General features: G+C 42.2%; 2 protein-coding genes and 1 pseudogene across 3 annotated transcripts; 1 reads left to right on the plus strand and 2 right to left on the minus strand.

Annotated features, from left to right (window-relative positions):
• Positions 1-1,312: 1,312 nt before the first annotated feature.
• On the minus strand, positions 1,313-24,065 carry LOC103304565 (zinc finger protein 14-like). Of its 2 annotated transcripts, none has more exons than XM_054717389.1 (5): positions 23,971-24,065; positions 6,686-6,812; positions 6,223-6,283; positions 5,584-5,824; positions 1,313-1,810 (listed from the first exon to the last, which is right to left on the minus strand). In XM_054717389.1, the coding sequence occupies exons 1-5, from the start codon at positions 23,971-23,973 to the stop codon at positions 1,745-1,747; spliced, it is 498 nt and encodes a 165-aa protein (XP_054573364.1). In that variant the 5' UTR covers positions 23,974-24,065; the 3' UTR covers positions 1,313-1,744. The 2 variants fall into 2 exon arrangements, with proteins under 2 accessions (XP_054573364.1, XP_054573363.1); XM_054717388.1 differs by lacking the exon at positions 23,971-24,065 and adding an exon at positions 11,910-12,097 and having other exon boundaries at positions 5,589-5,824.
• On the minus strand, positions 4,177-5,357 carry LOC129147089 (zinc finger protein 709-like). Its single transcript, XM_054717387.1, has one exon. The coding sequence runs from the start codon at positions 5,197-5,199 to the stop codon at positions 4,261-4,263; it is 939 nt and encodes a 312-aa protein (XP_054573362.1). The 5' UTR covers positions 5,200-5,357; the 3' UTR covers positions 4,177-4,260.
• LOC103304560 (proteasome subunit alpha type-3-like) lies at positions 9,111-9,852 on the plus strand (annotated as a pseudogene).
• Positions 24,066-24,328: the final 263 nt, after the last annotated feature.

Here is a 24,328-nt window from a genome sequence, read left to right on the forward strand (position 1 = left end):
GGCCTGCAGACTGAAGGGTCCCGGGTTTGATTCTAGTCAAGGGCACATGCCCAGGTTGCTGGTTCAATCCCCAGTAGGGGGCATGCAGGAGGCAGCCAATCAATGATTCTCTCATCACTGATGTTTCTATCTCTCCCTCTCTGAAATCAGTAAAAAAAATATATTTTTTAAAATGTCATCATTTTTTAAAAATACATGTTTTTCTTGATTTTAGAGACAGAGGAAGGGAGAAACATTGATAGCCTGCCTACTGCACACCCCCTACTAGGGTTCCAGCAACAACCTGGGCATGTGACCTGACCAGGAATCCAACCATTGACCTTTGGGTGCATGGGACAGTGCTCAACCACACTACCCAGGGCCGGTTCTGATTTAATGCTAGGAACTGGTTCTGCCAGCAAAGGCTTGATAATGCTGTGGGGCAGCTTGGCCATCTTGTCAGATCCCAAGTTCAGCCTCTTGTCTAGTCTCTGGTCCGCTGGCCTCATGCATGAGTAGCATCCCAGTCTCCACTTCCAGGGGACGTAGCTGTGCTCTATGTAAGGAGGCCCCTCAGGAAAGATAGTCCCTGCTCTGGGTGGACACAGGTGGGCTTCCCTCAGACTTTGTCCCTCCAAAAGAAACTTATACCCACCCCCAAAAAAGCAGTCAGTAAAAAGGGAGAACATGATATTCATAACGGCATTTCATAACCATATCTCTAAAAATGGTGAAACATAGTTCCAAATCATAACAATGACCACTATTCCCCTCTTCATATTACTATCACTGATGGAGCTTTTTACAAGTTAAGGCTCACTTCCTTATATAGTTGTTACCTTCTAGAAAACAAGCATTATGAATGGTCATGACATGATACAGTTTACCTCTTTACAGCAACAATATAAAAAAAGGAAGGGCCCTAACCGGTTTGGCTAAGTGGATAGAGCGTCGGTCTGCGGACTGAAAGGTCCCAGGTTCGATTCTGGTCAAGGGCATGTACCATGGTTGTGGGCACATCCTCAGTAGGAGGTGTGTAGGAGGCAGCTGATCGATGTTTCTCTCTCATCAATGTTTCTAACTCTCTATCCCTCTCCCTTCTTCTCTGTAAAAAATCAATAAAATATATTTTTTTAAAAAAAGGTCATGTTTCCTTGAATAGGAATCATACCCTCTTAACAGAATAACACTTAACATTCTATTGCTTAAAACAGAGGTCGCCAACCGGTGGTTCGCAGATCACAGGTGGTCCATGAGGTCCGAAAGGTTGGTGACCGCTGGCTTAAAACACAGTTAATAAAATGTGTATGAAATGAGTGCAGAAGTCTTTGTTTGACAGAAAATGCACATAGTTTTAATTACATGCACTGAAACATAAATGAAACCATTCTGAAGGATTACAGTCACCTAAAAGTAAGAGAAAATACCCAGTATTCCTGACAGAAGGAAGGTGCTTACTGTTCCATAGAAAGACCAGGTCAAGCCAACCACTGTACATTGCAGTAGAGAAACAAACTCCATGTTCTTTTTCTTCAATGCACAGTTGTGAATGACATGGGGAATCAACAAAACATACCCTCCAGCACTATTAACAGCATAAGATGTTTCCTATACAAAGTAGATCTTATACAGATATAACCTAGAGAAAAAAATAATCAGACAATAGTCCCATGCATAAAGAGATGAACTAGTTTACTGGTGAACAAAAGACAGCTTACAGAAAAAGCCACACTGATGGATCTTTGATGTGAATCTTGTGAAGATATCACTGGAAAACTATACCTCTAAGAAAATGGAAATCAGATTGTAGTTGTTTTGAAGATGCTCTTGACTAGAAGGGAAAAGAATCCAAAAAAAATGAGATGGAAAATGGTGCCCTATGTTAAAGCCCCTGTGTATCATTCTATCTCCATACTAGAGGCCTGGTGCATGACATTCGTGCACTGGGGGGGGGGGGGGGGGCGGGCGGGGGAGGTGTCCCTCAACCCGGCCAATGCCCTCTCGCAGTCTGGGACCCTTTGGAGGATGTCTACCTGCTGGCTTAGGCCCACTCCCCAGAGGTGGGAGAGGCTCCCACCACCGCCGCTGCCCTAGCCAGCCATGAGCCTAGCTTCTGGCTGAGCGGTGCTCCCCTTGTGGGAGCACACTGACCACCAGGGGGCAGATCCTGCATTGAGGGTCTGCCCCCTGGTGGTCAGTGCGCATCATAGCGACCAGTCATTCCAACGTTTGGTCAATTTGCATATTAGGTTTTATTATATAGGATATGATGGCTCCACAATCTAATGCCCATTTTGCTTATGCCTTCCATACTCATGCAAGTGAGGCTACTGGTAAAGTCTAATATGGAATCTCAGAGACTATAAATCTTGGAAAATCTAATTCCTAATATTACCTACAAAGGGATATATCCAAACATAGATTTTGGGTCATATCACAGGTCTCTCCTCTTAAATCAAAATATATCTAACATGCCAGTCAGGAAAAAAAGCACAAGATAAAATAACAAAGTAACAATTCACATGGAAATACATTCTTTCATAAAATTGACACACATAAATATTTACTCCCACTGTTTATTGCTAAGGAACATGAGGAAAAAGCTCTTATACCCATCACCTCTGCCCCCCCCCCCCCAGTAAAAAAAAAAGCACTGTCAGTAATAAAGGGATATATGATACACACACACACACACACACACACACACACACACATATATATAAAAAACATATATAGTATACACTAGGAATATCCATCAAATTTCACAAGGCCAGTAAAAAATCCAAATACTGACCTAACTGGTTTGGCTCAGTGGATAGAGCGTCAGCCTGGGGACTGAAGGGTCCCAAGTTCAATTCCAGTCAAGGGCATGTATCTTGGTTGCGGGCACATCCCCAGTGGGGGGTGTGCAGGAGGCAGCTGATCGATGTTTCTCTCATCGATGTTTCTAACTCTCTATCCCTCTTCCTTCCTCTCCGTAAAAAATCAATAAAATATATATTTTTAAAATCCAAATACCAAAATAAAAAAATATTGAATTGTAATTTTTTAAATGCCAACTGAACAAAAAAACAAATAAAACATCATATAAATAAGAAACTATTTCCATTTTAGAAATACACTGGAATTCACACAATTTGGATCTAACGGGCTTCACAAAGTCAATAGATAATATTACTGACTTAAAAAATCACGTTATTAATATGTAATATTGTAGAAAGTCATGTCCCAGAATTACCTAATTATAATGTTCATTTCTAAAAGAAATTAACAGTTGACCCTTGAACAACATAGGTTTGAACTGCAAGTATCCACTTTTAAGCAGCAATTCAAACACTTTTTTTAAAAGATGAACTGCCATTCAATGTCTGGTTGGGAAACCACATGGAGGACTGGCTTAAGTTCTACAAGGATTTTGGAGTATGTGGGCAGTTGGTGCCCTTAATCCTTGAGTTGTTCAAGGATCAACAGTATTAGAAATCCACATCCTAATAACACTTAAAGAAACTTGGTAAACAAAAATATTTACAATTTTCAAAACAACTCTTTAACCTTGAAAATTTTCCAGAACATTATACATAAATTAATTTCCATCAAGACTTATCAGGTTATTTACATTTCTATTCCTTTCAGTGAGAGTTTTCAAGTATAAAGATGTGGATCCATCCCAGCCAGCGTAACTCAGTGTTTGAGCATCAACCTATGAACCAGGAGATCATAGTTTGATTCCCGGTCAGGGCATATGCCCAGATTGCAGGCTGGACCCCCAGTCTGGGGCATGCAGGAGGCAGCCGGTCAATGATTCTCTCTCATCATTGATGATTCTGTCTCTCCCTCTCCCTTCCCCTCTGAAATAAATAAAAATATATTTTTAAAAAATATATAGAACAATGAAACCTTTCTCACACTCTTTACCTTCATGGTTTTATCCAATGAGTCCTCTAATGCCTCCAGAAAGAAGAGGAATAACTGGTCTTTCCCACACTATTTACATTCACTAGTAAAAAAAAAATATATATATATATATATATGTATGTGTGTGTGTGTGTGTGTGTGTGTGTGTGTGTTTTATTTTTTTAAATTGATTTCAGAGAGGAAGGGAGAGAGAGATAGAAACATCAATGATGAAAGAGAATAATTGATTGGCTGCCTTCTACATGCCCCCTCCTGGGGATCGAGCTGGCAACCCCTGGCATGTGCCCTTGGCCAGAATCAAACCTGGGACCCTTCAGTCCACTCTATCTACTGAGCCAAATCAGCTAGGGCTACATTCACTAGGTTTTATTCGTGAATCCTCTTATGCCTTCGTAAAGATGAGCCGTCAACGAAGGCTTTCCCACATTCTTCACATTTATATGGTTTGTTTCCATTGTGCCTTTTCACGTGTAACTGAAGGTTTTTGTTACAATTGAAGGCTTTTCTACATTCCTTACATTTAAAGGGCTTCTCTCCGGTATGATTTCTTTCGTGTGTTTGTAAGTTATTGTGATCTTTATAGGTTTTACCACATTGCTTACATTCATAGGGTTTCTCTCCAGTGTGAGTTCTTTCATGTCTTTGTAACAAACTAAGGCAAGTGAATGCTTTCCCACATTCCTTACATTGGTAAGGTGTATTTCCAGTGTGCATTTTCATGTGTCCTTTCAGGGAGCTGGGATAGCTATAGGCTTTCCCACAATGTTTACATTCATAGGACTTCTCTCCAGTGTGAAACTTCTTGTGTATTTCTAAGGAGCTGTAGTATCTGAATGTTCTTCCACATTCCTTACATTCATAGGGTTTTTCTCCAGTGTGAGTCATTTTGTGTGGTTCTAAGGATCTGAAATATTTGAAGGACTTTCCACATATCCTACATTCATATGGTTTCTCTTCAGTGTGAGTTCTCTCATGTCTTCGAAGACAACTAGGATACATGAAGGCTTTGCTACATTTTTCACATTGATAGGTCTTCTCTCCAGTGTGGTACCTTTCATGATTTCGATAGGACCTGACAAGAGTGAATACTTTCCCACATTCCTTACATTGATAAGGAGTATTTCCTGTGTGCATTTTCATGTGTCCTTTAAGGGAGCTGTGATAACTAAAAGCTTTACCACAGTGTTTACATTCATAGGACTTCTCTCCAGTGTGAAACCTTTTGTGTATTTCTAAGGAAGTGTAATGTCTGAATGCTCTTCCACATTCCTTACATTCATAGGGTTTTTCTGCTGTGTGAGTCATTTTGTGTGGTTCTAAGGATTTGAAATATTTGAAGGTCTTTCCACATATCCTACATTCATATGGTTTCTCTGCACTGTGAGTTCTTTCATGTACGTGAAGTTGGCTGGGATGCCTGAATGTTTTACTACATTTTTCACATTGATAGGCCTTTTCTCCAGAGTGGGTTCTCTCACCTGTTTGAAGAGAAGTTGAAGAGCTAAAGGTTTTCGTACACACCTTACCATTATAAGGAGCATCTGCACTATGTTTGGTCATGTGTTTTTGAAGGATTTTGAGCCACATAAAGGTTTTCCCACATTCCTTACACTTATAGGGTTTCTCTCCATAGTGAGTTCTTTCATGGTTTTCAAAGCACTGGAGATAACTAAAGGCTTTCCCACATACGTTACATTTATATGGCTTCGCTCCACATTTCTGATACTCAGAGAAGTTTTGTCCAGTGTGACAGCTGGTGTGACTACTATGGGATGAATGATCCATGAAGGCTTTGTCAAACATTCTGCATTCACACGGTGTTCCTCCAGGAAAAGATTTCTTCTTCAGACTGAAATCAGGAATAAGACTGATGTTTTCTCCACATTGACTAACCATTTTCCCTTCACAGATTCTCTCCAACATACGACTTCTGTAAAAAACAAGAAACACATCATGAATGAATTTTTATTAGAGACTTTGTATTGATCAGTAAAATATTTGAAGTATATTAGTATGATTTACACTGAAAGTATAGGTTTTATGTTTTGCCCGAGTTGTTTAAAGTTTAATATACTGAAGGCTCTGCAAGACAAGTTTACTCTTGCTATTAATAAAAGTGATATTCATAGTCAGGGTTTAATGATGCTGTTCCCTAATCTACTAGTATTTTGCAAACACTGATCATTTATATCATATGTAAGAAAGCAATTTGGTGAACATCTCCTAAGATGTAATACATTTAAAAAAGCTGTTGCTTTGGTTGCTTCTTTTTAAAATTTCAATGGTTTTTTACATGAGACACTGCTTTCTCTTTTAAGTGTGACTCACCTTCGTTTTCTCTTCTGGTTTTTGTACTGATCTTCGATGTCATGATCTTCCCATTTGTTACCTAAAGAAGCAGACCCAGAAAAATAATCCCAAAGTATTAGAAATTATTTAAAAATTAGTACATTCTATTTCTATGATGAGCTGTAACTATTTGTCAATGTCATTCCTTCCCAAATGACACATCTTAGAAAATGCTGATGGGTAAAAAACACTTGTGCTTGGCTGGCGTGGCTCAGTGGTTAAGCATCGACCTATAAACCAGGAGGTCACGATTCGATTCCCGGTTAGAGCACATGCCCGGGTTGCAGGCTCAATCCCCAGTGTAGGGCCTGCAGGAGGCAGTCAATCAATGATTCCCTCTCATCACTGATCTTTCTTTCTCTCTCTCCCTATCCCTTCCTCTCTGAAAAACAAAGAAACTTGTGCTCTAATTGAGCAAGTGAAGGGAACTCATTGTCCTTACCTATGGAGGCCAGGTTCCTGAAGGTTTCCCTCATCACATCTCTGTAGAGTTTCTTCTGTGAAGACTCCAGTAAAGCCCACTCCTCCAGACTGAAGTTCACAGCCACATCCTCAAAAGATACTGAGTCCTAAAACAATCCATATATGTACAGAGTAAAGTTTGTGAAGTTGACAGCCTGAAAATCTATAATCCATTTATAAGAAGGTTACATATGATTCTATCATCTCCAATCATTTATTTTATGACTTGATCAAAGAAACATACTTTCCACACTTCCTCATAAATTTAACACCATCATGAACACATGGAAATTGCTTACACATTTTTACTATGATCACGTCACATCATTATGTCTCTAATAACAAGGTACAGAGCATGTTGAGAAATGACAAAAGTCTATACAAGTGAAATAAACATTATTATTTTATTATTTATTTTAAAAGAGCACTTGTCTTTTTATGGCAAAGAAAGCTATTTTTTAAAATATATATTTTATTGATTTTTTTTTACAGAGAGGAAGGGAGAGGGATAGAGTGAAACATCAGATGAGAGAGAAACATCATCGATCAGCCGCCTCCTGCACACCCCACACTGGGGATATGCCCGAAACCAAGGTACATGTCCTTGACTGGAATCGAACCTGGGACCCTTCAATCCTCAGGCTGACGCTCTATCCACTGAGCCAAACTGGCTAAGGCAAACATTATTATTTTAATAACATCAATGCCTTGTAAGAAAAACTGATTCAGCTCCTTTCTTATTATTCCCAATTGACAGCACTCCTAAGTCCGAATGTCAAATCTGCATTCAATGAAGAAAATGTATTAAAGAACTAGAAGCTTTCCTATCACCAAACATGAGAATCCATGTGGCCCTTGGGAACCCAAGTTTTGGTTTTTTTTTAGAAACCTAATGGAGAGGCTTTACATTCTCTTGTCTAATTAGAAAGTGTCCAGAATTTTTAAGCTGTAGTTTATTTTTTTAAATATATTTTATTGATTTTTACAGAGAGGAAGAGAGAGGGATAGAGATCCAGAAACATCGATGAGAGAGAAACATCGATCAGCCGCCTCCTGCACACCCCCACTGGGGAAGTGCCCGAAACCAAGGTACATGTCCTTGACTGGACTCGAACCTGAGACCCTTGAGTCCGAAGGCCGACGCTCTATCCACTGAGCCAAACCGGCTTCGGCCCCAAGTTTTATCAAGGTGCAGCAGGCCATACCTTGTTAAAGTCCTCCCAGGAGATTACAAATAATCAGATGTAATGAAAATATTCTATGGAGAAGCAGTGTCTTTTCCTGTGTAAAATTCACCACAGTTTTAGTTTTCAGTTTCTCTTTCTGTATAATTTGATGAGCTAAAATGGTAGTCATGTGCCACTTAACAACAAGGACACACCCAGATATGCGTTATTAAGTGAATTTGGCATTGTAGGAACATCATATACGAACTTCGCTGGTATGCATAGTCTACCACACTCCTAGGCTATGTGTTATAGTAGATTGCTTGTTACTGTACTGAATACTGTAGGCAATTGTAACGCAAGGTGTCTAGGCAATGCCTATCCTTCTGTCAATTCTTAGTTCCCTTGTTGAATAAAGGAGCATGATAATTCAACCCTTGGGCATAGAAATCCCTCAGCTGATGAAACCACACATTGCTAACAGGGTACGAAAGGGTTTATGACTTTCATAATTGGGGTCTCTGGGAAAGTAAGGCAGCCCTCTTGAGCAGACATGAAATAGCTTGAGAGAGCATGAAAAGGTACGTAGACTTGTTTTATCGAGTTTAGAAAGGGAACTAAGGTGAGAGTTCATAGACAGGGGTGGAGCTAGCGTGTAGTCAACTTCTTGGTACCCTACAGGACAAAGCATGAAGGCTCTCCTGTAGCATCAGATAGATGTAAAGACATGGGGGAAATAAATTATGAAGTATTAAAGGGGTCAGCAGTTAATCATCAATGACTGGAGTCAGAGACTTCAAGTTTCTGATCTGGAATTTAAGTAACTTAGAGGATGTCATTCTCTCAATCTCAAAACAAACAAACAAACACAAAAACTGGAAATCATCTTCTATTCTTAGATCTATAATTTTGGTCCCAGGGCAATCTGGTGATTCCAGAATTTGGAAAAAGAAAATGAACCCAGTATTTTGAAACATGGCCCAAATATTTTATTCTAAACACAACCAGTACTTTAAAAAAATCTGTCTCAGTGAAGAATAATGCAAAAACAAGAGAGAACAAATAAGGCTCGATCCCCAGTAGGGGGTATGCAGGAAGCAGCTGATGATTCTCTCTCATCATTGATGTTTCTATCTCTCTCTCCTTCTCCCTTCCTCTCTGAAATCAGTAAAAATTTATTTTTTTAAAAAAGTTGTTTAAAAACTCTGAAGTCCTACATGGTCTGCTAGTTTTAGCAACATGAGCTCCACTGGTACCAAGTATGATGTCTTAGTCTCCACGTTATCTGCTCCCTGGAAAAGTATTTCAAGCTGAATATAATATGAAGTCTGTCGAAAACAGTAGTAGAGCTATTGGAATCAGATGTAAGAATGGCACTGTCTTTGAGGTACAAAAATTAGTCCTTTCCAAACTTTATGAAGAAGGTTCCATAAAACGACTTTTAAATTCTGGAATGGTGGTAGCAGGTGTGTCCTCAGATGCCCGTTCATTAGCAGACACTGCAAGAGAAGCAGCTTGCATCTTTAGATCTAACTTTGGCTATAGCATTCCACTAAAACATCTCACAGACAGAGTGGCCACGTATGGACATACATATGGGCATACACGCTTCACAGTGCTGTTGGAACTTCTGGCCGCAGTTTCATGTTAAAGTCTTACATGATGGTGTGTGACTGACCCATTGGGTATTCCATATGGTCATTGGGGCTATGTTACTGGCAAAGCCAGACAAGCTGGAAGACAGAAATAGAAAAGCTTCAGACGAACAGAATGGCCTGCCGTGATGTTGTTACAGAAGTTACAAAAACAATTTCCATTGTACTTAATAAAGTTAATGATAAAGCTGAACTAGAGCTGAGTTGGGTTGGTGAAATAACTAAAGGATGACAACAATTATCCCAAAAGATACAAAGGACGATGCAGAGAAACAGGCTAAAGAGTCTTTAAGGAAGGAAATGAATCAGATAATGATAATATGTAACTTTTACTTCAGAATCTATTTTAAAATTGTAAAACCATTCCAATGCAACTATTTAGCCCCTTGGATTATTACATACCCACGGAACCATGTTTTTTTTTAAATTTTTTGTCTTGTAAAAAAGAAAAGTAATGAAGGCACTAGGGCCTCATATGTTTTGGGCAGTGGTCCATCTCCCTTTCGTAAGCTCCTTTTTTCACTGTATGTGTGTCCTAAATGTCAAAAGAATGTCCACCAAGGAGAATGACATACATGTAATGTCATACCTGTTCTCCTGGAGCAAGATAAATGCAGCTTATATCTGACCTGCAGACTGTGTGCTGTGATAATGGTGTCGAGGTTTCCTGAGAATAACCAGGTAAAGGTGTATTATGACCCTTCAAGGTGAAGCCCAACTGTGGCTGTTGAAACAGGCAGGCACCGAATAGAACACACTGTTACCCAAATCTATGATAACAGAATCCGTACCAGTTAATGAGTAGAAGGAGTCAGTAATTTTGATAATGCCGGGAACTGGAAATACAGGTTTATTTGGTATGAACACAACCTCAAGGTTTTAGTAATCCAGTGTGAGAAGTCATTCATTTTCTCCAGGTTTAAAAAGGCAAAAGTCAGCTGTTCAAAGTATAACGAGATAATGACTTCTTTCTAAAAGGTTTTTTATTACAGTTTTCAATTCTTGAAGGTCCTTTTTAATTTACACTGGGTCACATTAACCAACATTACTAAGTGGTAAAGACCATAAAGTCAAATTTTGTAAAGCCAACTTGGAAGTGGTGAAGTCTTAATTTAATTAATTTTATTTATTTTTATTTTTTTAAATATATTTTATTGATTTTTTACAGAGAGGAAGGGAGAGGGATAGAGTTAGAAACATCGATGAGAGAGAAACATCGATCAGCTGCCTCTTGCACACCCCCTGCTGGGGATGTGCCCGCAACCAAGGTACATGCCCTTGACCGGAATCGAACCTGGGACCCCTTGAGTCCGCAGGCTGACGCTCTATCCACTGAGCCAAACCGGTTTCGGCTTAATTTAATTAATTTTAATAAATGGATTCTTGGGTCAGTGCTTTCCTCATGACCATGGATATTTTTGGAGAATGGATGCTATGACCTTGAGTCAAAGGCAGACTTTTCATTTTTACGTGACGTATACCCCTTTCTCCTTCATATTATTTCAGCAATTCCCCTAAGATCAGGGGGTACCTTGCTTTAATTGATTGAGATCCCAGGTATAACTGTAACTTGAAACCAAATTACATGAGAATTGCATGAAAGGTTGCATACCACTGCATTACAGATAATGGTTAACAATCTGAAATTATTTTTAGAGACTCAAAGTCCAAAGAGTGACCTTTAATTTTTTTTATTTAATTCTTTCCGTATATTTTGAATTTCCAATTAAGTCAAATTCTGAACCATTTTCAATTGCCCTTTTCCTTTTGTTCTTTTGCTCAAGCCCTTGCCTGTTTTATATTTTAGGTCACCATGAAAACATCAGAGGAATGAATGTGCAGTCTCTCTAGCATGGTACCCATTAAACTTTCCCTTCAGAGGGCCTCAAAGCAGTGCTATCAGGATTAGAGGCCTCACCCAGGAAGTGATTGCTATGTAGAACTTAAGGACCTGAGGCTTGAGTCCAGTGTGAGTTAGTCCCTTTGCTATGCCACAGACAGGCTGTAACTGTTGTCCCCACCAACCAGGGGGTCAGAATCTCCGTTGCAGTAGATGCAGAGCCAGCAGCAGCCGAGGTACTTAAGGGTCCTGGTAAGCTCCCTGGTATTAGGAGAGGGAGCTGAGCCCACCGTCGGTTGGCTGCTTTTCCCAATCTCTTCTCTTTCTCTGAAATAACTTCTCTCTAAGATGTGACCATCAAATAGGCACACCTCATTCATACCATACCATCTTTCTTTTTGCCATTAGACTCCCCTTCTACTGTCAGGGCAACCCCAGCCTCTGTCACAGCCTCACTCTAAGGGAATCCAACATAGACATCTGCCCAAGGTCTTCTAACAAGTATACCATTCTAATAGTGCTACTCCCAAAGGTAGATCCGACCTTGCCACAGTGGCAGTCATCATCAGCTTGCACTGCACCTCGTCCCAAGTGGTTCCAACAGTGGACCAGACAACAGCCGGCCTTGGTTCTCATCACAGTCCCTTCCAAGCGACCCAGACCTGGCACATGCAGCAGCTGACCTCGGCTGAAATACTGCCCCTACCCAAGAAGCTCTACGCCCTGCACAATCCGCAGCTGGCCTCAGCCACAGCGGAACCACTCTAAACAGGCTTCAGAGCTGGCATACCTGGAAACCCGCTTTGTCTTACAGGAGTGCCACACCCAAGTTACCTCACAAATGACACACTGAGTGGGGGGACTCAGCCAGCACCCATCAAAGCCACTCCTGCTCCATGGGGCCAACCCCTGTACACAATTATCCAAATCAGTCATGACAAGTTTTAGTAGCTAGTCAGCATGAGAAAAAATCCCACCCCTGGTAGTACCCACACCAATACCCACAAAAATAAGACAGAAGGGCACACAGAACTCACACAGGAAACACCTGTGGAACACCTGACTCTGGTGACCAATGGGGATTGTGCCAAGGGGGCCCATATAACATTTTCAACACAAAACCACTCTTAAAAAGGGAGACATAATTGATCTGAAACAAACAGAAAGAAGTGAAATGAGACAATGGAATATTTTCCAAATTAAAGAAAAGGACAAAATTAAAAAAAAAAATGAACTAAATGAAGCAGAAACAGACAATCTACTAGATAAAGAATCCAAAGCAATGGCTATAAAAATACTCAACAAAATCATGGTAGAATAGATGAACTCAGTGGAAATGCTCACATAGAGATATATATTAAAAAAAAAACATAAGAAACTATTGAATACGATAACTAAAATAAAAAATACACTAGAAGGAATTAACAGCAGATTAGATTATGCAGAAAAACAAATCAGCAATCTGGAAGACAAGATAATAGAAATCACACAATCGGAACAGTAAAAAAATAAAAAGAATGTTAACACGGATAGCCCTGGCTGGTTTGGCTCAGTGGATAGTGTCGGCCTGGGGACTGAGGGGTCCCGGGTTCGATTCTGGTCAGGGGCACATGCCCGGCTTGCGGGCTCAGTGCAGCTGATCGATGATTCTCTCTCATCATTTATTTCTCTGTCTCTGTATATCTCTCTCCCCCTTCCTCTCTGAAATAAAAAAAAATATTTTTTTTTTTAAAAAAAAGAACACGAATAGTTTAAGACACCTTTGAAACAACATCAAGCATACTAACATTTGCATTATAGGAGTTTCAGAAGGAGAAGGGAGAAAGAGACTGAATCTAAATGGAGAAATATTGGCTGAAAACACCCCTAATCTGATGAAGAAAACTGACATTTATGTCAGGAGGCAAAGAGATTTTTAAACAAGAGAAACCCAAAGAAACTCATAACAAGACACAACATAATTAAAATGCCAAAAGACTGAATAAAAACAGAATCTCTCCCTGGTCCATGTGGCTCAATTGGTTGAGTGTCATCCTGTGCACTGAAAGTTGGTGGTTCAATTATCAGTCAGGGCACATACTCAGGTTGCAGGTTCAATCCCTGGTCAGGGTGTGTACGGGAGGCAACCAATGGATGTTTCTCACATCGATGCTTCACTCTTTGTGTCCCTTTCCCTTTCCTTTCCCCTCTCACTGGAAAAAAAAAAATCAATAAAAAAAAAAACACACAAAAAAACCCAGAATCTCCTTTCTTTTCGACAAGGCTTTGCTGCCAGAACAGTGTTGTGAGAACCACTGTTAAATCTAAGCCAACACTGGAAAGAGCCCTAACTGGTTTAACTCAGTGGATAGAGTGTCCGCCTGCGGACTGAAGGATCACAGGTTTGATTCCGGTCAAGGGCACATGCCAGTAGGGGGTGTGCAGGAGGCAGCCAATCAATGATTCTCTCTCATCATTGATGTTTCTATCTGTTTTTCCCTCTCCCTTCTTCTCTGAAATCAATATATATATATAAGATATATTTTTTTAAGTAAAAAAACAAATTGGAAAGAAAAAAGCTCATATCAACATCATCAGCATTAGACATGTTGATCTGGATAAGTCTACCACTACTGACCATCTGATGTACAAATTTTGTGGGATGGACAAAAAAAAAACTGAGAAGAAGGCTGCTGAAACAGGTAAGGATTCTGTCAAGTATGCCTGAGTCTTGGATAAGCTGAAAGCTGAACGTGAGTGTGGTATCACCACTAATATCTCCCTGTGGAAATTCAGGACTGACAAGTATTATGTGACCATCATGGATGCCCCAGGACACAGAGACTTCATCAAAAACATGATTACAGGCACATCTCAGGCTGACTGTGCTGTCCTGATTGTTGCTGCTGGTGTTGGTGAACTTGAGGGGCGTATCTTCAAAAATTGGCCGACAGGTAAGCATGCCCTTCTGACTTACACACTAGGTGTGAAGCAACTAAGTGTTGGTGTTAACAAAATGAACTAAACCGAGCAGCCCTATAGACAGAAGAGATACAAGGAAATCATTAAGGAAGTCAGCACCTACATCAATACAATGGAAAACAACCCCTACAAAGTAGCATTTGTGCCAATTTCTGGCTGGAATGGTGGTAACATGTTGGAGCCAGGTGCTAACAGGCCTTGGTTCAGGCTATGGGGAGTCACCCATTAAGATGGCAATACCTCCCATACTAGCAGGTAGCAGCTGTGAATCACTGCAGGTTGCCCAGGACCAAACCAGAGAGTCGGACCTGCATTACCACCATTTGTCCACCATCCAGAACTGAAATGTCAGTGCTGACATGTACACATAAGGAACTGTTGGACATTGAAATTGGGTCTTAAAAGAACTGTTGGCCCAGAAAGAAACTCACTACAGACTGATTCATTTGCCTGTCACCATAACCATTATTGCTTGTCTCATTTTCGGTTCTTATAAGTGTATTTCTAATAGCACATGATCTCACTCATCTAGGGGAAATAATGAACAGCATAGACTGATGAAAAGGAACAGACCCAGAAGTGGGGAGGCATGGATCGGACTGTCGGGCCTCGGAGGGAGGGTAGGGAAGGGTGGGGGTAAAGGGGAGAGATCAACCAAGGGACTTGTGTGCAAGCATATGAGCCAAACCAGCGGTTAAGGACAACAGGGGGGTGGGGGCATGTGTGGGGAGGGGTGTGGGATGGGAATGGGGGGATGAGGACAAATGTATGATACCTTAATCAATAAAGAAATTAAAAAAAAAAAAGATGGCAATACCTGTGGAACCATATTACCTGAAGTACTGGATTCCATCCGGCCACCAACTTGTTCAACTAACAAGCCCCTGCATCTACCCCTTCAGGATGTCTACAAAATTGTTGGTGTCAGTACTGTCCCTGAGGGCCAAGTGGAGACTGGTGCTCTCAAAACCTGGCACAGTGGTCACCTTTGCTCCAGTGAACACCACAACTGAAGTGTGTTGAAATGCTCCATAAAACTGAGCAAGACTCTTCCTGGGCACAACGTGGACTTGAATGACAAGAATGTTTCTGTCACAGATGTTCACTGCAGCAATGTGGCCGGTGACAGAAAAACTGCCCACGAATGGGAGTAGCTGGTTTCCAGCTCAGGTGATTCCCCTGAACCATCCAGGCCAAATCAGTGCTGGGTATGCACCTGTGCGGGATTGTCACACAGCTCACATTGCTTGCAAATTTGCTCACCTGAAAAAGATGAATCATCGTTCTGGAAAAAAGCTGGAAGAAGCCCCAAGTTTTTGAAACCTGGTGATGCTGCCATCATTGATATGGTTCCTGGCAAGGCCATGTGTGTTGAGAGATTCTCTGACCATCCTCCTCTGGACCATTTTGCTGTTCATGACATGAGACAGACAGTTGCCGTGGGTGTCAGAAAAGCAGTGGACAAGAAGGCAACTGGAACTGGCAATCACCAAGACTGCCTTGAGGTTTCAGAAGGCTGAATAAATATTATCCCCAATAACCTGCCACCTAGTCTTAATCGGTGGTGGAAGAACAGTCTCAGAACTGTTTGTCTTCATTGGCCATTTAAGATTAAAGTAACAGACTGGTTAATGATTACATCGTAAAACCTTCAGAAAGAAAGGAGTGTTTTGGAAATATTTGGTGTGTTTTTCCCCTGTGGCAGTTTTTAAATTTTTAGTTTTGAAAAATCAGTACTTTTTGGCAGCAAGAGAAAAGCAGCTAGATACACAAAGCTGAATACCCATATGACTATCGGCCAATTTTTCAGGAGAAACTTTGCAGTCCAGAAAATAATAGCATGACATATTAAAAAAGGTAAAAGGAGCCCTAACTGGTTTGGCTCAGTGGATAGAGCATGAGCCTGTGGACTGAAGGGTCCTGAGTTCAATTCTGGTCAAGGGCACATGCCCGGGGTTGCAGGCTTAATCCCCAGTAGGAGGCATGCAAGAGGCAGCCAATCAATGATTCTCTCTCAACTCTGATGTTTCTCTCTCTCCCTCTCCTTTCCTCTCTGAAATCAATAAAAAAAATATATTTTAACAAAAAGGTAAAAGGAAAAACACCTACAAACAAGCATACTCCACCCAATAAGGTAATCATTCAGAATTAAAGGAGAGATAAAAAAAAATTTCCCAGTCAGAAAAATAAAAAAATCTCACTAGTAAAAGTAAATAAACATTTAGTAAAAGTAGATCAACTAATTGTAAAACTACTATGATGGTTAAAGACAACAGTAGTAAAATCAGGATTATATTAAATAATTAAGAAAGAAACAATGGACAAAAACATAAAACATGTTATTATAAATGTAATATGTAGAGAGAGTGTAATAAGTGTAGTATTTTTAGAATGATTCAACTGAGGCAGCCATTAACTTAAAATGGACAACTTTAAACATAAGTTGTTATAAATGAAGCTCATGGTAACCACAACCAAAAAAAATATAATAGATACAAAAAAAAATTTAAAGAGAAATGTATCCATATATAACATTAAAGAAACTTATCAATACCCAAAATAAAAAAGCCAAAAATGAAATACAAAAAGAACAACTACAAGAACAAAAAAATAACAATTAATACAATGGCAATAAGCACATGTGCCTATCAATAATTACTTGAAATGGAAATTGAACAAAATGCTCCAATAAAGATTTAGGGTGACTAAAGGGATAGTAAAAAACAAGATATATTCATATGCTGCCTACAAAGACTAATTTCAGACATAAAGACATAGACTAAAATGTAGGATGGAAAAGGTATGTCATACAAACGAAAATGAAAAGAAAGCTAAGGTAGCAAGACAAAAAAAGACTTTAAAATTAAAACCATACCAAGAGACAAAAGACATTACATAAAGATAAAAAGATCAATCAAACAGGATGATATAACACTGTACAAATCTATGCACCCAACATCCTATATAATAAAGAGGTAATATGCAAATTGACCCTCAAACCCTTGTACAAGATGGCCGCCCCCATGTAGTCAAAGATGGCCGCCACAAGATGGCTGGCAGGGGAGTGTAGTTGTGGGCGATCAGGCCAGCAGGGGAGGGCAGTTAGGGGTGACCAGTCCGGCAGAGGAGGGCAGTTAGGGATAACCAGTCTGGCAGGGAGGGCAGTTAGGGGTGACCAGGCCGGCAGGGGAGGGCAGTTAGGGGTGACCGGGCTGGCAGGGGAGGGCAGTTAGGGGTGACCAGGCCAGCAGGGGAGGGCAGTTAGGGGTGACCGGGCCTGCAGGGGAGGGCAGTTAGGGGCGACCAGGCCGGTAGAGGAGGGCAGTTGGGGGTGACTGGGCCGGCAGAGGAGGGCAGTTGGGGGTGATCAGGCCGGCAGGGGAGGGCAGTTGGGGGCAATCAAGCCTGCAAGGGAGGGCAGTTGGGGGCAATCAGGCCTGCAAGGGAGGGCAGTTGGGGGCGATCAGGCCTGCAAGGGAGGGCAGTTGGGGGCGACCATGCCTGCAGGGGAGGGCAGTTAGGGGCGACCGGGCCAGCAGGGGAGGGCAGTTGGGGGCGACCGGGCCAGCAGGGGAGGGCAGATGGGGGCAATCATGCTGGCAGGGGAGCAGTTAGGTGTTTGTCAGTCTGGCAGGGTAATGGTTAGGGGGTGATCAGGCTGGCAGGCAGGCGACCGGTTGGGAGCCAGCAGTCCCGGATTGTGAGAGGGATGTCTGACTGTGGGATTGGGCCTAAATTGGCAGTTGGACATCCCCCGAGGGGTCCCAGATTGGAGAGGGTGCAGGCTGGGCTGAGGGACAATCCCTCCCCGCCCAGTGCACCAATTTCGTGCACCGGGCTTCTAGTAGTAGCACCTAAATATAAAGCAAAAATTAATAGATATAATGGAAGATATAGGTACTATAATAATAATAGGAGGGGACTTCCAGTACCCCATTTAAATCAATGGATAGATCATCCAGACACAAAATCAACAACAAAAAAACTTGGCTCAAAATGACATTTTATACAGGTGGATTTAATAGCTACTGCAGAATATCCCATCTACAGACAGCAGAACACACATTCAAGTCCAATGCACATGAAACATTCTACAAATTAGATCACATTAGTCCACAGAACTAGTCTCAATAAATTTAAGAAGACTAAAATCATATCAAGCATCTTATCTGACCACACATTATAAAATTAGAAATCAATTACAAGAAAAAAAAAAACTAGAAAAAGCACAAATATGTGAAGGCAAAAAAACATGCTACTAAGAATATATCAAAATATATCTTAAGACAAATGGAAATGGAAATACAATATTCCAAAATCTATGAGACAAAGCTAATGTAGTTCTAAAAGGCAAGTTGATAGTTACACAGGCCCTCATAAACAAGGAAAACCTCAAATAAACAATCTAAATAACAAGGAATTACAAAAAGAACAACTAAATCCCACTGTAGTAGAAGGAAGAAAATAGTAAAGATCAGAGCAGAAATCAAGACTAAAAAAAAAAAGAAAAAAAAAATCAATGAAACCAAGAGCTGGTTCTTTGAAAAGATAAACAAAATTGATAAACCCTTAGTGGGATTTATCTAAAGACAGATCGAGAGAGACAAAGAGACAGGCCCCCCAAAAATACAATCGGAAATAGAAGAGAAGTTACAACCAACATTAATAGAAACACAAAGTGTGTACTATGAATGATATACCCACAAGCTGGACAACCTAAAAGAAAAAGACAAATTCTTAGAAACATACAATCCTCCAAGAAGAATCAGAATGACACAAGACAATCTGAACAACTGCTTACTGGAAACAAAATTGAATCTGGAATCCTATATAATCCTATATCATAAAGAGCTAATATGCAAATGGGGCCGGGGGACCTGAGGTCACCCCCCCTGCCCCGGCGTTGAGGCACCTGATGCTGTGCCCAGGTCTGGGGACCTGGGTCTGGGGACCTGAAGCTGCGCTGGGGGACCTGAGGCTGTGCCCCTCCCCTTCTCCCCCCTCCCCCCCCGGGGCCCTGCCCCAGTGCTGGGGGACCTGAGGCCACACACCCCACCCAGACCCAGCTTTTTTCTCTTGTCTGTCTTTTCTCAATCCTTCACTGCCCCCTGTGAGGTTCACTGAACCTGGCTGAGCTGGCTCGACACATATTATAATACATTCGGGATTTCTAATTAAACCCCTCCCCTGAAATGAACTAGAAATTCCAAAGGTTTCCATGTTTTGAGGTGTTTTCCTAATATCAAGGAATACAGAAATGCAATTGCTTTTCCACACATCCATTAAAATAGGAACTCATTCGCTTTAGCATTAGTATTGTGGCAGCATAGTAAGAAGCTAGGAAAATTCCTGGGCAAGTAGAATAGGGAAACGGAGACAAGAAAATGAAACAAGGCCAAACAACTTGAAAAACTTAGAGCCAGCTTGTGAATCGCAAGACCTCATCTTCCCCGACCAAGAACACTTGAAAGCAAATGGTTTCTACCTCCCCTACCTAACCAGAGAATACATAGCTTAAATAACCCTGGTCAGGGAGACAGAGGACAAAGACAATGCCATTTGTACCAGCTAAACCCAAGGACAAATGAAGTCAGGGGACCAAATAACAAAACCCCATTAAAGCCAGGCAGACCCAAAATAAAAGTAAAACAGACCAAAGAAGAATCCCAAACTTCCCTATACACTCATTTTGATGCATCAGCATATTAAAAATGTACATGGAAAGATGATGAATATCCTGCTGAAACACGCCCCTAAGATTCTCACCTGCAGCCAAAAAGATTTTAAAAAGACAAAGACCCAGTGTGGGCTCACTCTAGAGCAGTGGTTCTCAACCTTTCTAATGCCGGGACCCTTTAATACAGTTCCTCATGCTGTGGTGACCCCCAACCATAAAATTATTTTCGTTACTACTTCATAACTGTAATTTTGCTACTGTTAATGAATCGTAACGTAAATATCTGTGTTTTCCGATGGTCTTAGGCGACCCTGCTAGCGGTTCTCGACCTGTGGGTCTCGACCATCGGAAAACACAGATATTTACATTACGACTCATTAACAGTAGCAATTGTAATAAGCTACAGTTATGAAGTAGCAACGAAAATAATTTTATGGTTGGGGGTCACCACATGAGGAACTGTATTAAAGGGTCGAGGCATTAGAAAGGCTGAGAACCACTGCTCTAGAGCATGCCCATGCCCCTTCTCTGGCCTGAACTTTTTACTTCCCCCTCAACTCCAAGGTTCCTCACAAGACTTGCAACCAGGGGTGCTTACCCCCGGATCCCGTCTCAAGGCCTTCTTTTCTCTCACTTCCCGGTAGGCTAAGGCAGCCTATAATGTTTCTAGACAGCCAAGGCAGAGCACCGCCTGGCCTTTCTCCTGCTGCTTCTGCTCCCCGAAGCCCTTCCTTTGTGTCACTGTCCCCAGCTTTCATAAACATCCCCTCAAAATCACCCGGACTCATGTTGTGAAATCTTTCCTGCACAAAGTCAAGAACCCACGCACTACCGGCCGGCCTCAGACGCAGAACCACTCCGGGCCTGTCCCTATCCATAACCACATGTCCTTTTAACTGTCAAACTTCTCTAGAGAAAGAAACATACAAGTGATGACAAAAAAAAAAAAAAAGGAAAAAGCACCTGAGACACCCATCTCACATCTTTTGGTTCTCTTGCCTAAAGAGAACCAAAATTCCATTAATGACAGAATTTCCTTGCCTTACATAGTGTCTCTCAATTAACTTACCTACTAAAAGCCCAAGGGCTAACGTAAACTAGAAAAGAACTGTAATAGTCAATGGAGAAAAAAAATATCCGAAGAGAAGAAACCTGATGTTGGAATCCAAATATAGCGGGCTGCTTCCCTAGAATTCAAAAGAAAAAGCCACGTGAAGAAAACTGAACATCAGTGTGAATGAAAAGGGGCTCCGTGATACATCTGACAAAGCTCTGTGAGGGAAACGCACCTCACAGGGCGATCTAATCACAGACTCCTAACTGCAGTAGGTCAGGAAGGGTCACCCAGCCTCGGGCCTCACAGATCCCTACCACAATGCTTATTTACCCCCTGCCTTAAGCAAGCCCTGTCCATTGTTCCAAACACACCTTTGAAATTCGAGAAAGTCATCCGTCTTTCTCAGACCCCTGAGCCTTAACAAACCTCAAAGGAGCACATAATTTTTATCCGTGTCCTGTCCTGGAATCCAGCCCTGGCCTTGCCATCTTTCACCTTCATCTAATCTTCTCTGCTTCCTCTTTAACTCCCAAAGTGTTAAAAGAACTGCAAACTGTCTTTTTGTTACCAGAACAGGGACCTGGCCTTGAACAGGTCTGCACAGGGCCAGCTGGTACTGTGTGTGGGTTTTTGCCTTCATGCAGAAAAGATTTCACAATACGAGTCCAGGTGATTTACAGAGGAGGTTTATTAAAGCTGGGGAAGGGGATGGAAGATATATGTAATACTATCCACAATAACAAATATATTTAAAAATGAAAAAATAAAGCTGGGGACAGTGAAACAAGGAAGGGCCTAGGATAGAAGTAACAGGAGAGGGACTAACTAGGTGGGGAAATGAGCCTGGCCGGACTGCTTTGGCTCACTAAGAAGTCAGAGAAAAGGGGGCCAGCAGCCTGACACCCTGAGAGTTTGGACGAAGAGGGGGAAGGGACAGGCCTGGACATGTGTGCTCCTGGGAGGGAGAGCTGCATGCTAGGTCCTTGGTTTTTAAGGCTGGGAGTATGGGGGCGGTCTTAGTGGAGGATCAATAGAATATTCATCATCTTTATGTTGATGCACCAAAATGAGATGTACTCCCTGAACTTCATCTGTCTGTCCCTGGACATCTGCTGTCTACCTCCCTGAGTAGGGGGTGATTTAAGCTATTCATCCTCCGGTTGGGGAGAACGGTAAACCATTTACTCTTAAGTGTCCTTGGTTTAGGGAAGATAGGATTTACTAGATGGCTACAAACTGCTTGCTTAACGATCTGTCTCAGTTTCCCTATTCTGTTTGCCCTGGCTTACTAGCCTGTCTCATTTTGAGATCTTGCTTCAAGGCCTATCCTGTATTTGGACCAAATAAATTCTAATAAACTCTAAATTTTTCTAAAAATTTGGGCTTTTTTATGTCAACACCAGATTTGGAGCTTAGACAACCCCCGTTGAGACAAAACCTATATAGCAGGCGTCCTCAAACTACGGCCCGCGGGCCACATGCGGGTGTTTTTGCCATTTTGTTTTTTTACTTCAAAATAAGCTATGTGCAGTGTGCATAGGAATTTGTTCATAGTTTTTTTTTAAACTATAGTCCGGCCCTCCAACGGTCTGAGGGACAATGAACTGGCCCCCTGTTTTAAAAGTTTGAGGACCCCTGCCTATAGAGTTGGTCAGTCTGGGTGGGGGGGGGGGGTGGAGGAGAGAGAGGATGGGAACACCTGAGCAGCCCAGGACTGAACTCTTAGAGCTCCACACACCCTCCCCTCTTGTAAACATGGAACCGCTCCCGCTAGTTTAAGGTTATGACCCAAATGGCCCCCAATTTCATGAACCATTGGTTCATGAGATAAAACACCTGATCTTCACACTTGCTCAGTGTATACAAACTATCATCTGAATGCAAGACAACAACAAAATCTATAAGTGTCTAAGCCTAAAAAGCCGTAACTACAACCTCAGAAAGGGCATCATCACCGCCACCCTACCCCAGCCCTCCCTGCCGTGTTCCCCACCCCCACCCCGCCTTGCACCCCCAGCTTTCCAGGGCTTCCTGGCGTTTCTCACGAATCTAACTTGGAACAATTCCGCTTTGCAAGACTAAGCCCTGGGATTATATATTAAAACTCCGAAAATAACACACACGTCAGAAACTTGCTATACATGCTCAGGAAGAGAGAATTCTACAAAAATAGAACGTAATGCTGCAGTACTTTATGTTTTCTGAGTTCACAACCTTCCTGCCTGCTTGGAACTATTTTATACTGTCTTCCAAGCTCCAGTAATTAAATGCATTTTTACTCCCGTTGAAAACAAATAATACCTAAATTAGTACATGTTTTCAAGTGACAAGCCCAGGGAAGGAGCGGTAATGCCAAGAGAGAACAGCCAGGAAAGTTCCCCAAGAGGAACCTCCCATGAACTTCCCACAGGATGTCTGGGCCCAGGAAAGGGGATGGGGAAAGACCAAGGAGGATTTCATGTACGTCTTCCAGGTGGTTCCTGTCGGCTTTCCCCTCGTGTAAAACAGCCACAACAAATATAAATCCTTACAACACACACACACACTTTTTTGAAAAGTCAAACTGTGACGCCCAAGACGGACATTTGGCTTTGGGAATTTAAGGAGGGATTTGGAAATGTAGAGATGTACACCACTCCTAGGAAGAGCCACCTCGGGGGAACAGAATCTTGGATTTGAGCACTGCTTTCCAAACAATTCGAAAACTCAGGAAAAAACTGAACCCCAGCGGTTACAAAAGCACCACAGCTCCTCCCACTCGTGAATCCGGGAAGCCAGGGCGGAGCTGCGCCCAGCGCGGTCTCGCGTCCGCGGACTTCAGACTTGACCAGCGGGGAGACGGGTCTTGCCCCGGGTGGTTCCAGGGGGCCCTAGGTCCCCGTCCCGGTCTCCCAGCCACGCACACTCACCATTTCCCAGCGTCTGGGGTCCCTTTGAGCGGTCCTGTCCGCTCCCGCGGCGGGTACCAGTCACAGCGGCACTGACGCCGCCGCAGGTACCTGCACCGTTCAGCGCAGGTGAGACTCGAGCCCGGTCAGCCTCGCAGGTCCCGGGGTTTGCTGAGAGCGGGCCCGCCCACCTGCCCCGCTCCGCCCCTGATAGGGCAGTTTGTGAGGACCCGCCTCCCTCCCTCCTGAGTGACGGCCGAGGGAACAGCTCAGGTGGCTGAGCAGAGCCAGCTTCCGCTGGTGGGCGGGACCATCCTCCAGGGAAGTTTGCTTTTTTAAGAAAAAAAAAACAACAACATACAAACTTATTTAACAGAAG

This window comes from Eptesicus fuscus, chromosome 6 (genome assembly GCF_027574615.1).
Source record: "Eptesicus fuscus isolate TK198812 chromosome 6, DD_ASM_mEF_20220401, whole genome shotgun sequence".
NCBI classification, from domain to species: domain Eukaryota; kingdom Metazoa; phylum Chordata; class Mammalia; order Chiroptera; family Vespertilionidae; genus Eptesicus; species Eptesicus fuscus.

Excerpts from the sequence above, each read along its gene's own strand:
- LOC129147089 (XM_054717387.1), bottom strand. The coding sequence starts at position 5,199 with ATGACTCACACAGCAGAAAAACCCTATGAATGTAAGGAATGTGGAAGA.
- LOC103304565 (XM_054717388.1), bottom strand. The coding sequence starts at position 12,002 with ATGAGAACCAAGGCCGGCTGTTGTCTGGTCCACTGTTGGAACCACTTG. Across the intron at positions 6,813-11,909 it reads ATGACTGCCACTGTGGCAAG|GACTCAGTATCTTTTGAGGA; the intron begins GTCGGATCTACC and ends GGATTGTTTTAG. Across the intron at positions 5,825-6,222 it reads AACCAGAAGAGAAAACGAAG|AAGTCGTATGTTGGAGAGAA; the intron begins GTGAGTCACACT and ends TGTTTTTTACAG.